Genomic DNA, 15,712 nt, shown 5'->3' with positions numbered 1-15,712 from the left:
ACATCAGCACAATTTTGGAACCAAAATCTTTTTTTGTTAGGAAGTTATAAGGATTAAAGGTTGACCAGCGATGTCTCATTTTTTCAACACCATTTTATTTTTACGGACCACATCACATTTGAAGTCACTTTGAGGGGTCTATATGATAGAAAATACCCAAACCTGACACCATTCTAAAAACTGCACCCCTCAAGGTGCTCAAAACCACATTCAAGAAGTTTATTAACCCTTCAGGTGCTCCAAAAAAAAATGAACATTTAACTTTTTTTCACAAAAAAATTACTTCAGGTCCAATTTTTTTTTATTTTACCAAGGGTAACAGGAGAAATTGGACTGCAAAAGTTATTGTGCAATTTCTCCTGAGTACGCTGATACCTGATATGTGGGGGGGGAACCACTGTTTCAGCCCATGGCAGAGCTCAGAAGGGAAGGAGCGCCGTTTGACTTTTTCAATGCAAAATTGGCTGGAATTCAGATTGGACGCCATGTTACGTTTGGAGAGCCCCTGATGTGCCTAAACAGTGGAACCCCCCCACAGGTGACCCCATTTTGGAAACTAGACCCCCCCAAGGAACGTATCTAGATATGTGGTGAGAACTTTGAACCCACAAGGGCTTCAGAGAAGTAAAAAAAAAAAAAAATCATATTTTTTCCACAAAAATGATCTTTTAACCCCCAATTTTTATTTTCCCAAGGGAAACAGGACCCTAAAAGTTATTGTGCAATTTGTCCTGAGTATGCTGATACCCAATATGTGGGTGTAAATGACTATTTGGGCACATGGCAAAGCTCGGAAGGGAAGCAGCGCCATTTTACTTTTTTGGCTGGAATTGAGATCGGACATCATGTCGCGTTTGGAAAGCCCCTGATGTACCAAAACAGTGGAAACCCCCCACAAATGACACCATTTTGGAAACTATACCCCCCCAAGGAACTTATCTAGATGTGTGGTGAGCACTTTGAACCCCCAAGGGTTTCACAGAAGTTTATAACGCCCGGGCGTGAAAATTAAAAAATAATTTTTTCCACAAACATGATCTTTTAGTCCCCAATTTTTTTATTTTCCCAAGGGTAACAGGAGAAATTAGGCCCCATATGTTGTTGTCCAATTTGTCCTGAGTATGCTGATACCCCATATGTGGGAGAAAACTACTGTATGGGGACACATCGGGGATTGGAAGGGAAGTAGTGACGTTTTGGAATGCAGACTTTGATGGAATGGTCTGCAGGTGTCATGTTGCCTTTGGAGAGCCCCTGTGTTAGGCGTCAGATTTCTGTCGCTGCACAGCGAGAATCCCGAGCCTTACTTCCAGCGGTCTCCCATTCCTCTCCAGCCGCAGAGGAGGTTGTTCAGCAAACTTGTCGGTCCAGGCGCTCTGCCCAGACCAGCTCCGTGGGTTTGCTTGCTGCTACCACCTCTGGCACATCTATGGCAATTCATGCTGCTCAGCAGCGAGATTCTCCAGGGACATGTCAGGCCAATGAGCATGCCCGTGGAGTGATCTCCCATTGGAGATCGAAGGTCACGTGCTCGGGTCCTGCTCGTGTTCGGATTGGCCCATCCGAGAAGCCAGAAAGGTCCCGGACGCTCGCGGCTATAAAAGGTTTGCATGGCCGCTCGGCCATGCGCTAGGATAGACTGTATTTACAGACTATGTGGAGTGAGTGATGTATGCACATATGAATGTCTCTGGTGAATGACTCATTAAGAAACCCCTACCCTTGGTACGCATGTGTTGTGCAGCCTAGCCTGCTAGCACCCAGGCTTAGGTGTAGGTAAGACAGAGGTTGAGTCAGGCATCAGTCCTCACCAGGGACTCGGCACACCTCAGTGCACGTGCTCCACTTCATAGCCAGCGTCTATAGCGGCGCTCGCGGCAGCGACGCCGTGCGCTCAGTGGGCCTAAAGGGACTCTAACCCCGTGTCCTTGGGGTAGAGTTCTGTGGCCGTACACTGTGCGCTCTTTTGGCTGTGCTCTGTGAGCTAAACAGGCTTCGGCATTTACGTTCAGCGGTTGTGCGACTCTGTGCATTAACAGAGTTCGCACCTGTTCACATTGGGTGACGTAACCCACGTGTGACTGTTTTTTTACGCCGCTCTATTCTTCCGCCATTACTTAGCAGCAGTGTACCACCTCTGCACGGTGGACCCCGGGCTGCGAACGCACCTACTATTATTTTATAATTTGGTGCGTTCCGCCAGCCCTAACATCCTGATGTACCTAAACAGTGGAAGCCCCCCACAAGTGACCCCATTTTGGAAACTAGACCCCCCACGGAACTTATCTAGATGTGTGGTGAGCAATTTGAGCCCCCAAGTGCTTCACAGAAGTTTATAACGCCCGGGCGTGAAAATAAAAAATCATTTTTTTTCCACAAAAATGATATTTTTGCCCCCAATTTTTTAATTTCCTAAGGGTAACAGGAGAAATTGGACCCCAAAAGTTGTTTTGCAATTTGTCCTGAGTAGGCTGATACCCCATATGTGGGGTTAAAACACTGTTTGGGTGTATGGCAGAGCTTGGAAGGGAAGGAGCACAATTTGACTTTTTCAATGCCGAATTGGCTGGAATTGAGATCAGACACCATGTTGCGTTTGGAGAGCACCTGATGTGCTCAGACAGTGGAAACCACCCAATTCTAACTCGAACCCTAACCCCAACACACCCCTAACCCTAATGGGAAAATGGAAATAAATACATTTCTTTTAATTTCATTATTTTTCACTAACTAAGGGGGTGATAAAGGGGGGGGGTTTGATTTACTATTTATAGCGGGTTTTTATGTTTGGCAGCTGTCACACTCTAAAAGACGCTTTTTATTGTAAAAATAGTTTTTGCATCACCACATTTTGATAGCTATAATTTTTCCATATTTTGACCCACCGAGTCATGTGAGGTCTTATTTTTTGCGGGACGAGTTGACATTTTTATTGGTACCATTTTTGGGCACGTGACATTTTTTGATCGCTTTTTATTCCGATTTTTGGGATGCAGAATGAACAAAAACCAGCATTTCAAGAATTTCTTTTGGGGGAGTGCGTTTACACCGTTCCGCGTGCGGAAAAATTGATAAAGCTGTTTTATTCTACGGGTCAGTACGATTACAGCGATACCTCATTTGTCGTTTTTTTATGTCGTTTTTTTTTATGTTTTGGCGCTTTTATGCACTGAAAACAATTGTATATAAAAAATAATTATTTTTGCATCGCTTTATTCTGCGAGCTATAATTTTTTTATTTTTTCGCTGATGACACTGTGTGGCAGCTCGTTTTTTGCGGGACAAGATGACGTTGTCATCGGTACCATGCTTATTTATATCCATCTTTTTTATCGCGCATTTTTGCACTTTTTGTTCGGCAGTATGATCATAAAGCGTTATTTCTTGCGTTGTTTTTTATTTTTATTTTTTAAGGGGTTCTCTAAAGGGGTTAACTAAAGGGACAGTTTTATAGGGTGGGTCGTTACGGACCCGGCGATACTAAATATGTGTCTTTTTATTTCCAAAAAATGAATTTATTAGGGAAAAGATCAGCGATCTGACACAGGCACTGCTGGAGGCTTCCTCATGCCGGTGCTTTACAGGCATGAGGAAGCCGGCTCCCTGTAGGCCCCCGAAGGTCCCCGCCGCCATATTGAATCCGGGGACCTGCAGGGAAGGAGGCTCCTGGAGCAGCGCTGCACACTGTGCTGCTCTGGGGGGCTCAGGGAAGCACGGAAGGAGCCCCCTCCCTGCCAATGCTTCCCTAAACCCTCGGCACACTGCGATCAACGTGTCGGGGGCGGTCCTGACTGCCCCTGACACATAGTGCCGGGTGTCAGCTGTGATAATCAGCTGACACCCGGCCACGATCAGCAGCGTTCACCCTGTGAGTGCCGCTGATCGCGCTAGACGTACTATACCGTCCATGGGCATAGGGGCCCGGGTCCCATGGACGGTATAGTACTTCTCATGTCAGAAAGGGGATCATTGAAATAATGACACAGGCTCCTTTAATAGATCTTAATTACACCACACTTACTGCATCGCCTATTCAACCGAAGCCAACGTCTCCTGTAAGAGAATTAAAATAAAAAGCAACAATATCCTTACCTGTCCGCTGAGAAGATATACATACTGTTCCACGAAGAGTCCAGCTCTGCTACATCTGGATGCCTTTGGCTGAACGGTGGCATATGCGGTCACGTCCACTGCAGTTGTTGTGATCAGCTGATCGTGAGAACTTGGCTACTTACCGGAGATGTCCCCGGTCGAAGGTGGTGTATAGCAGTGACGTCATGCGATGCTTACGGCGGGCATGCCGAAGTCAGCTGCCTGTTATAGAGTTAGTCGCCGCACAATGTGGGACTGGAGGAAAGAAAAATATTTTTTTTTTGTGTGTTGGAGAAGAGTAACAGAACATGTGACATTATTTCAAGAAGGACTTAGGCTGGTGAATTTATACCAGGAAGGGGCCCAGGATGGAGGACATTATACCAGGAAGGGGGAACTTATACCAGATCGAGGCCCAGGATGAAAGATATTTTACAAAGAAAGGGACCAAGATGGGTCACATTGTACCAGGAAAAGATACAGCATGGGGAACATTAGTGGAAAGGACCCAAGATGAGGGATATTATACTAGGAAAGGGCCCAGGATGGAGGACATTATGCCTAATCTAGTGATCCCTGACTCCACCCCTCCAAGTGACTGAGCACATGACTGAGATTGTTCATTATAAAAAAAAAACCAAAAAAAAATGTTTTTCTTCTTGGGGTCGGTATAATCACTGATACAATCTGTAATATTTCCTAGTGATGATTCCTCTTGGACATAGTACAGCGGTTCTATCGCCGTCTCCCCGGAGCTTTGTTACTGTTCTGTCCGTTGTCCGCAGTCACACTTGGCCATTTTCACACGCCATTTTTTATTTTTTCCTACGTCATTAACAGCCTGTGTTTTTGCATCTATTTTTCTTGTATTAAGAAAAGAAATTCTTCGTTCCCGCTTCCCATTAACCAGTAGACCACTAAGTGCAGGCAGATGTCTCTCGGGTTCTGTCCTTTTTCTTATTTTTGTCACAGGACCTTTGATTTGTGTTGACGAGTCTGATCAGTCTAAATAACAAGGTTGGACGTCTCCGGTTACTTTATTCCTTGCAGACAATCTGTCCATAAAGAAGAGGACGTGTAGTTCTCTGATGTATCCGCAAACAAAGGAGCTCTGAACATGAGTCATTTTTTTGCTCTTGTTCTTGGTTGCATATAAAAAGATGGTGCTAACCCATTAATAGGGGGTCACTGCATTAATTAAAGAAAAATAACAAATAGAAGCGCTCCATGTGTGTATCGGTAAGAAAGATAAGCGAGTGGTGCTCACCATGTACAACACTGGATCTCCATGAAATCTCCCCCGGATTGCTGCTGCCCCCTCCGCAGTCACACAGTGCTCATTGGCCCGAGCCGACCATGAGAGGGAAGGAAACAAACAAAAAAAGGCGGTATATTCTGGGCACCCCAAGAAGGGGACAAGCCGGATCCAGGTAGAAATTTACTGTTAGAATTTGATGAATAATGTCTGATTTTTACATGGAAATTGAATTTGTAACTAAATTATTGATTAATTTTATATATATTGTGACATCAACACTTGCCCCTACAAGGGTCAAGGGTGACTTTCTGCTTGTATGCACCTGATGAAGGAGACGGCCCGTCTTAAAAACGTGGAGTCCATTTTAGTTATTATCGTATTTGGATCCGGCTTGTTCCCTCCTCGCAGTGCCCGGACAATATTGCCTTTTTTTTCTTCCCACTGCCGTAATTAAAGACACCAGGGAATTTTACTTTCGCTGTAGATAAATAATGACTTCGACATTATCTTCCTCTTTGTGTGTGTGACTGAAGTCCAAGTTCAGACATCAGCAATTTTTACACCGTCATCGATCATTTCTGCACGATCCCTTCTGTAACCTCACCGGTTACTTCCCGTCTTGGTGTCTTCAAGAAAGACTCGTTTTCTTCCAAGATTAACCTTAATCATTTAATGACCTATATTGGGCCTTAATGATGAAAAAAACATTGTTTTTGTTATTTTGGGAGATCATAGGATTTTTTTCACTTTTTTTAGTGAAAAGGGAATTTTCTTCATTGAGAATTAAGAACTTTATAGTGTAACAGCTGAAAAAAAAATATCCGAATGTATTTATAACTCACATGATCCCAAATAAGAAGACATACCGTATTTTTCGGACAATAAGACGCACTTTTTTCCCAAAAAATTTTAGGGGAAAATTGGGGTGCATCATATAGTCAGAAAATACTTACAAATACTGTGGCGGCAGCAAGAGTCAGGCGATTCTGTGGCGGTCCCAGTCCGACGCTGCCGGGCGATGATCACACTCCCTTCCCAGGCTGGTGTGGCAGGTTCGGCGGTGGTGCTCTGTGGTGCGGGGGGACTCCGCCGGCATTTTGTGAAAGCCTGGAGGCCCCACATATCCATTGCTGCGATGCAGTGGCCTGTGGGAAAATGGCCCCGGGGGCGGCGCATGCTCAGATTGAGATCTTGGGAATAAGATCTCGTCCAAAGATCTCATCTCCCGAGATGTCGGGATGAGGTCTCATTGCCGAGATCTCAATTTTAGCATGCTCCGCCCCCGGGGCCATTTTCCAGCAGACCACTGCATCGCAGCAATGGATATGCGGGGCCTCCGGGCTTTCACTAGACTCCAGTGGAGTTCCGAGCACCACCGCCGAACCTGCCGCACCATCCTGTGATGGGATTTCCCGAAGGCCACAACAACTACAGCACCACCTGGGATGGGAGTCATATTGCCAGATCACTGAACATCTCCTGTGACACCGCTCCACCAGTGCTGCTGATCACCCACCCCCTCCCCACAGGTAACTTGAACTCAGACTGTAAGACGGACCCCCATTTGACACATTAATTTTGGAGTGTGTCTTATGGTTTGATGCATCTTATAGTCTGAAAAATATGGTAGATATTCTGAGTGTCATGATCCATTTTTGGATCTGTCAGATTCTGGATTCTCTTTTATAAACTTTTTCTCTTTCAGGCCATCGGGGGTTAATGTCAGTTTTGCCCCCGGTGGCCGCTGGTGTTACTACAACTGTAGTTGGTCTGCTTATGGGTTTTTTCCCTCGGTGGCTGCTGGTGTTACTGCATGGTGATTAATTATCTATGCAGGTGGGTTCCACTCCCTCTTCCCTTTATAAGGCCACCTAGTGCTGCAGATCACTGTTAGTAATACTGGTCATTTGCTAACCAATCTTGGTGAAGACTGGACCTACCTGGTGCAGAGGGGGTTCAGCTTATCTGGAGCAGTGGTGTTGCTGATCGGGTGCCTTACTCTGCTGCTTGGAGTGTTATGAATGAGTCACCGAGGAGGAAAAGAAAAAAGAAAGCTAAGCCCAGAAAACCGGAGAGGTTGGTAACTAGCGGATTGCAGACCCCTGATCCTATCCACACAACTAGCAGTAGCCGTGGAGCATACCTACGATGGTCCTAGACGCCTCGTCACGGCCGGAGAACTAAATAAGCCTAAAGAAAGAAAAGGGAAAATCTAAACTGCCCCAGAGCAGACCCCAAAGCAATAGACAGCCCCCAACATATATTGACGGTGAAACAAGATGAAAACACAAACACAGATAGAAAGATAGGCTGAGCAAACGATGGGGCCCGCACTAATCTAGAAAGGACAGGAAAGGAAAGCTGCTGTCTGCAATCACGCAAAAACCCTGCCAAAAAGATGTCCAACACGTCTGATAGAAAAAAGCCCTGAAGTCGCCAGACTTAAATTCCCTATATCAGCACTCAGGTATATTCTGAAGACAGAGCAAAAGAGATCAACTGATCAGGGACAAAAACAAACTGAAATAATCGGAGACAAAAATGTGAATTCAGCACAGCCCCAGCCGGGGCTGGCTGAGCACAAAAAACTAAGTAAACCAGACAGAAACTCAAATGAACAATAGCAGAGCAAAACTTAGCTTTAGAAGGCAGGAACCAAACTGGAAACCAGAAGCCCCAGGCAGAAGAAATCACCAGCAAGAAAATAGGGAGTCGGCTGCCTTAAACCCAATCAGAGACTCCTGATGTCCAATCGCAGTCCTCCTCATCAGGTGGCAGGTCTCTGCCATTTAGATCAGCTTCATTACCTCTTGTCACCAACAGAGGGAGTCCAGATAGAGAACTCACGACTCCTCTGTCAGCACAGCCAGCTCCATCCCCCTCACCAGAAGCCAGAGGTAAACCCGAAAATGAGTTCACAACATTGGAGCATTGGCAGCAGATAAAGCTAAGTTTTGGTTTTTAGTTGCTTTAACCCCGTGGTGTCTGTTTTATCTTTCCTTTCGTGTTATTGGTGCAGTTCACTTTATTCCCTGTCTGACCTCCTGGGGAGGGGGTTGGGAGTTTAGCTCAGGGCTAAACAGGAGATAGGGACAGGTCGGGTACTTGGGCCTCACTACCATCAAGTGTACCCCCAAGTTATGGAAAGTCAGGGCACCCCCTTAGCCGGAGGGGCGGTGCAGGGGCCCAGGTTATTCGTCCCCTGTTTTCCCACTACTGCCCCGTGACACTGAGTCTGACCTCTAGATATATGAAGTGTTCTACCTCATAGTTTTATACCTGCCTCACAGCTCTAGTAATTGTATATTTTATGTGATATGTGTTTTACCCAGACTTATCTTCAATTTTTCTTTCCATTTAGATTTTTACAATTTTCCTGACCCATCAAGGATGGATAGTAACAGGGACAAGGTGGCAGAGAGGATATTACACCTCACCCTAGAGATCCTCTTCTGGCTTACTGGAGAGGTGAGAGATTCTGATGACGTCACATTACATCATTCTTATCTATGGGAATAACAGATGGACAGAACTGGAGAGGTGAGGACTCTGGAAATGTCTGTAGTGAGAGTTATTAATGTGTCTCTCCATAACCAGGATTACACAGTAGTGAAGAAGACCTCTAGTGATCGCTGTCAGGACCCTGTGTCTGAGGGATGGAGAAGACCCCTGAACATAATCACGGGGCCTCCACCTCACCCCCTGATACATGAAGTTATCAATGACCAGAAGATCCTAGAACTAACCTCCAAGATGATTGAGCTGCTGACTGGAGAGGTGACACTGCTGGGAATGCTGGGACATTATACAGTAATGCTATGAAGGGATCGGGGGATGATGGTATCATTGTGTGTGTCAGGTTCCTGTAAGGTGTCAGAATGTCGCCGTCTATTTCTCCATGGAGGAGTGGGAGTATTTAGAAGGACACAAAGATCTGTACAAGGACGTTATGATGGAGGTTCCCCAGCCCCTCACATCATCAGGTAATAGACAGGACTAAATACACACGGCCTATAGTTATCTGAATGTAAAGAATGAATTCAGTCCCTGTATGTGTTTCCTCCAGATCTATCCAGTAAGAGGACAACACCAGAGAGATGTCCCCGCCCTCTTCTATGGGACTGTAAGCAAGAAGATCCCAGTGTTCCTCAGGATCATCAGGTAGATGGAGAGAAGGTGTCATGAGATCTCCTCTATGAGGTGTAGACGGCTGTGAAGGTCTTGTGCTCAGTCTTGCTTTATCCACCAGTATTATATGATTTATACTTGTGTAATGAGAACGGTGGAGATGGCAGGATTAGAGCTGATCATAGATGTGACTTCTCCATTTGTCTATGACTTCTTTAAAATATTGAAATAAACAATATCACACCGGCGCTAAAAGTAGGCACACAGCTAAGTGTGAAAGCTGCTGGCAAACCAGGCAGATACAGTGTGCTCTCTGCCAAAAGAAAAAAATCAAAGCAAGAGAAAAATTGCCGCTCTAACAACACTGTGTATCCAGGAAAGAGTTAAGGTGTGAAACAAATCAACCCAAGAACACAAACGGAGGTACTCACAGATAGTGGTGCTTAATGCCGGTTTTTGTCCCTGTTCCTGATGGAGGCCAATAAGTAGAGAGGCTGAAGTTGTACAGGGAGCGTCCTCCCGTTTGCATAGGAAACAAGACCCCGCGTAGAATGCGCCACAGTGAGCGGCAGGCAGCCTCGGCCGATGGCGCCGCCGAGCAGTGGTATGGCGAGCGGGGTAGCGTGGTTAGCGGGGGGTGTGTGCTAAAGCGGTGACGTCACCGGTCCGCACTAGACGGACATGTGCAAGGGCCAATCACGATGCGTTTCTGGGGAACCGTCCCCCTTCCTCAAGGTGTCCTCGACGGCGCCATCGGCCGAGGCTGCCTGCCGCTCACTGTGGCGTCTTCTATTTTTAGTGGTACGTCTTTCCCTTGTACGTCCTCTACGTCAGTTCTGAAGTCTCCTCCTACTTCTCCATCTTGTTCCACGTCTGCAAGGTCACCTTCAATGGCCGCTACAGACACTTGATTACAGCCAATCTCGAGAACATCACAACAATCATTTTTGGATTTCTCTGACACAGATCTATGAAATATATCTACCATCTGTAGAATATTTTTTAATCTCTCTCTTTCTCTATTGAAAAACTTAGAATCTAACCTCTGATTCTCGAGTTCACACTCGGCATATAAACTTAACCATAAAACTTCTGAATTAGAATTGTCTACAGACTTAAATTTCAATTTACTCTGCTTAGCAAGACAATTAATGACATCCATTTTATCTTACCTTGAAATGTCTCAGCTTGTTCCTTTGATGGACAACGCTGGGTTCCTGTCTTCACACGTCTGGCTCTTTGGCACTTGTAGTACTTCTCAATCTATCTGGCAATTCTTACTTCTAGGTTCTATGTGATTCTTGTAAGTAGTGGAATTCCCGATAACTTGCACATATGATTTGACGTTAGCAAAGTCCAATCCCCCGTGTGGGCAAGTTGAGGGAAATCCGCAAAAAAGTACAAAAATTCAGATCTGGCTGGCTCTCCAATGTAAAATAATGCATATCCTGTAAAATACTCAGGACTAGTTACCAGATAAAAATATAGTGGTTTATTTGGATTCTTTTATCAAAGAAAGGTTATTACAGAAAAACAGGTGAATAAAAATAAGTGAAAGAGATATTGTCCATTGTTCATAGCAAAGCAGCATGTATTCTTCTTTCTCTCCGGGAACCCACATGGCAAATGGCGTCTGTCTCTCAGTTCGGCTTCTTCGTAATAAAGTAACATACCAGCTGTTGAGTTATGTCATCTTGCGTCTGTGTCTCATGATGGTGAGGGAAGAAGAAGAGCGACCTCTACAGTTAGCCATGAATTATATACGTCTCCTAAAGCACGTGGTCTCTACATATATGGAGCTGTCTTTCTACCATGAGCCAAGCTTAAAAATAGCCTATGTCGTGTAAGCTAAAGCATTGTACAGAACTGAGTCTTATAAGAAATTAACGGATTATTAATATTTAACAGACTTCAACCCTTGCCTAGGTGTAGTTGAAGTATAGTGGACAGAGATAGTTTGTCTGATTTCCTTATCAGATTCTGGTTCCACCAGCTCATAAGCATTGTTGGTGTTGCTCGCACAGAAATCTTCGTACAGGAGACTGGGAGGCGTAAACCACATGTTGTCACCAAACTTAGAAGCAGATGTAAGTCTTGTACCTCGGTCAGCTGGGTTTAGATAGGTGGAGATGTGATGCCACTGCTCGGGGGTAGAAAAACTTCTGATGCGCTCTACTCTGTTTCTCACATATACATAGAACTGCTTTGTTTGGTTGTGTAGAAGGTAAAGGAATCGATTGCAATGTCCATTTCGTCTCTTACAACTTCAGCAATTTCTACTGCCAGTACTGCAGCGCAAAGTTCGAGTCTGGGTACAGAATGTGCAGGCTTCGGCGTTAATTTGGCCTTACCCAGGATGAAACCACAATGCACCTTATCAGCTTCTAAGGTCTTCAGATAAGCTACTGCGGCTATGGCTTCTGTAGATGCAGAAAATATGGACTTCTCTTCTGATTGCAGCCAAAGATGATCTTGGAGAATACCAACGTGGGACTTGGAGTTGCTCTAAGAACTTCAAGGACTTCTTCCATGTCTCCCACCTTTGCTGTTTCTGAGTCGGAAGCGGGGTGTCCCAATCAGTGTTCTCGGCAGTGAGCTGTCTTAACACTATTGCCTTGAATAGTGATGGATGCTACAAACCCGAGAGGATCGTAGATGCTGTTTATGACAGATAGGACTCCTCGTTTGGTAAAGGGTTTGTCACAGGGCGACACTTGGAAGGTGAAGGTGTCCTGTTTGATATCCCACAGTAGACCAAGGCTGCGCTGTGTGGGAGGAACATCAGAACCTAGGTTGAGGTCCTTTAGGTTCGTGGCATGGTCCTCAGATGGAAACGCGCTCATTACTTCTTGACTGTTAGAGATGATCTTGTGGAGTCTGAGGTTTGATGTGGATAGCATTTCCTGTGTCCTGGAGAGTAGGTCAATTGCCTCTTCACTTGTAGGCAAGGACTTGAGCCCGTCGTCTACGTAGAAGTTCTTCTCTACGAATTGACGAGCATCGGATCCGTACTCTCTCTCACCTTCCTGGGCTGTCCGTCTCAGTCCGTAGATCGCCACAGCAGGTGAAGGACTGTTGCCGAAGACATGGACCTTCATCCGGTAGTCTATGACTTGATTGTTGACATTGTTGTCTTTGTGCCATAGGAACCAAAGATAGTTTCTGCTGTCTTCCTTCATGATGAAGCAATGAAACATCTGCTGGATGTCGGCCATTATAGCAACAGGTTCTTGTCTGAAGCGGATCAATACTCCAAGGAGGCTGTTGTTCAGGTTGGGTCCAGTTAGTAGCAGGTTGTTGAGAGAGAGGCCTTCATACTGAGCACTGGAGTCAAACACCACTCTGATCTGGTTAGGCTTGCGAGGGTGATAGACACCAAAGGATGGAAGGTACCAACATTCTTCTCCTTCCTTCAGTGGTGGCGCATGTTCAGCATGATCTTTGTCAAAGATGTTCTGCATAAAGTCAATGAAATGCTTCTCCATCTCTGGTTTCCTCTTTAGGGTATGTTTTAAGGATGAGAACCTTGCAGTTGCTTGCTGCAGGTTGTTTGGCAACCTCGCTCTTGGGAAACGAAAGGGTAAAGGAGCTACCCAACTGTTGGAGTCATCTTGAACAAATTCTTTGTCCATAACCTTTATGAATTCTTTATCTTCCCTTGTGGGTGCTAACTTGTTGTCTTCACTTGTGGAATCGAACACTGTTGACCCGAGGTTTTCGTCCCAGGGCTGGAGCATGTTCATGTTGTTGAAGGATTCCTGTTGCCTCTTGGTGTTGCTCACTTTCTCTTTCACCCAGTAATGTGGGCATGGCTGAAAATGAGTGCTACGACCATTTGGCAAGATGTGTGTTTTGTAAGAGGAGATGTTATTAGGTCTCTTCATCTTGTGTATGCAAACATCGCCTATAATTACCCAGCCTAGATCAAAGCGTTGGGCAAATGGTGCGTCGTGTGGTCCGTTAATTTGCTGACGTACCTTGTGCAGCCGGAGAATGTCTCTGCCAAGCAGAATCAGGATATCTGCGCTGTTGTTGAGGGCTGGTATCTTGTTTGCTATCCCCTTGAGATGTGGGTGATGAAGAGCAGCCTCTGGCGTTGGGATCTCTTCTCGATTGGATGGAATCTGGTTGCACTCGACAAGTGTAGGTAAGGGTATCTCCACGGTGTTGTCGAGGGATGTCGCTATGAGACCACTGGCCCTTCTCCCAGAGACCTCTGTAACACCGCTGCAGGTACCTAAGGTGTAAGGGTAAGCATTTCCCTTTAAGTTAAACATATCAAAGAGTTCTGACCTTGCAAGTGATCGGTTGCTCTGATCATCCAAGAGGATGTACACCTTCACGGCTTTCTCTGGGTGACCGTTGGGATATACGTTCACCAGGCAAATCTTCGCACAGGACTTGTCCCAGAGACCTTCTCCGCAGACTTCTGTGCATGAAGGAGATATTGTGGTATGACTTGCAGTTTGAGCTGCGTCCTCCTCGCCATGGCTCGTGGTGGGGGAAGGAGTACGTGTAGAGTCAGGATGGTATGGGTGGAGTGCTTGTACGTGATCCTCACTGTCACACTCCATACACTTAATTGTAGTTTTACAGTCTTTAGTACAGTTGAGCGACTTTTGGTTTTTTAGGGTCGCGTTTCGTTTCGTGAAACCCGACTTTTCCAAAAGTCGGGTCGAGCAAGATCGTCTGATTATAGGCAAAAGTCGGGGTCGTCCCGAAACACGAAACCCAATGTAAGTCAATGGGGAATAAAAGTCGGCAGTGAGAGGAGGACAGGAAACACACCTACAGTGCCCATTTGAATGCCAAAAGCATCAATTCTTCTTTCTTAAGCTTGTCAACCTTAATTAACTTCATAATACAAGTTACGCACTGAAAAATGGGGGTTATTTGGCTACAAACTGTGGGGGGGGAGGGCTGGCTCCAGGTTTTCATGTGCCCTGGGCGAAAGAGCGCCCCTTTAACACATACCACAACTCATCATGCTCCGATACGGCAGAGAAATAGCGGTATAGTCCAATGAAAAATACCTCACTTTTTACATCTCATGACGAGGCCCATCTATTTCTCCATACAGAATCATTGGTCCCATATAATGTTTGAAACAGTATATGATGAGCTCCACATAATGCTACAATATATGTTGGTCCCCATGAATGAAGCTCCACTGTCTTATGGGCCCAAATAATGCTCCAAACATAATGGGCCCCATTTCTAATGCTCTAGTGTATAATGGGCCCTGTAAATGCTGCTCCAGTGTCTGATGTCCACCTTTGGAATGTTCCAGTGTATGGTGGGCCCCATCTATCATTCTCCAGAGTATAGTGCTCCCCAAAAATTGCTGTCCCAACATTGAAAACAATCAAATAAGTCTCCTCGCTAGGGAATCCCTGTACTTGTCTGGACAGGTGCTGTAGCTTGCTTAACAGCTCGCCAGCCGTTCTCACGCCCAGTATGGATTACACATGATTGCACAAAGGTGAGAAAGGGTACCGTATCCCCAGATAACATGTATGGATAGCGTACACATTCAAAATATATGTCTCAGGAGGCAGGCTCAGACGGTGTTAGGCCCAGTAAGGATTGCACGTGATTGCACAAAGGTTAGAAAGGGTACCGTATCCCCGGATAACATGTATGGATAGCGTACACATTCAAAATATATGTCTATACAGCATGAGGCAGGCTCAGACGGTGTTAGGCCCAGTATGGATTGCACGTGATTGCACAAAGGTTAGAAAGGGTACCGTATCACCGGATAACATGTATGGATAGCGTACACATTCAAAATATATGTCTATACAGCATGAGGCAGGCTCAGACGGTGTTAGGCCCAGTATGGATTGCACGTGATTGCACAAAGGTTAGAAAGGGTACCGTATCCCTGGATAACATGTATGGATAGCGTACACATTCAAAATATATGTCTCAGGAGGCAGGCTCAGACGGTGTTAGGCCCAGTATGGATTGCACGTGATTGCACAAAGGTTAGAAAGGGTACCGTATCCCCGGATAACATGTATGGATAGCGTACACATTCAAAATATATGTCTATACAGCATGAGGCAGGCTCAGACGGTGTTAGGCCCAGTATGGATTGCACGTGATTGCACAAAGGTTAGAAAGGGTACCGTATCCCCAGATAACATGTATGGATAGCGTACACATTCAAAATATATGTCTCAGGAGGCAGGCTCAGACGGTGTTAGGCCCAGTATGGATTGCACGTGA

The 15,712-nt window shown here is 45.6% G+C and overlaps 1 protein-coding gene across 2 annotated transcripts in view; it reads left to right on the top strand.

Moving 5' to 3' along the window:
* The window catches only part of LOC141055795 (uncharacterized), an 87,807-nt gene that overhangs the window by 6,834 nt on the left and 65,261 nt on the right, over window positions 1-15,712 (top strand). For both annotated transcript variants that reach the window (XM_073552508.1, XM_073552507.1), the window contains exons 2-5: window positions 8,712-8,818; window positions 8,948-9,127; window positions 9,210-9,333; window positions 9,417-9,511. In XM_073552508.1, coding sequence (XP_073408609.1) covers window positions 8,712-8,818; window positions 8,948-9,127; window positions 9,210-9,333; window positions 9,417-9,511 — 506 coding nt within the window. The remainder of the gene's footprint in view (window positions 1-8,711; window positions 8,819-8,947; window positions 9,128-9,209; window positions 9,334-9,416; window positions 9,512-15,712) is intronic.

Source organism: Dendrobates tinctorius, unplaced genomic scaffold, assembly GCF_039654945.1.
Source record: "Dendrobates tinctorius isolate UK_male_01 unplaced genomic scaffold, ASM3965494v1 ptg000192l, whole genome shotgun sequence".
Taxonomy (NCBI): domain Eukaryota; kingdom Metazoa; phylum Chordata; class Amphibia; order Anura; family Dendrobatidae; genus Dendrobates; species Dendrobates tinctorius.
This window is presented reverse-complemented; position numbering and strand designations above follow the sequence as displayed.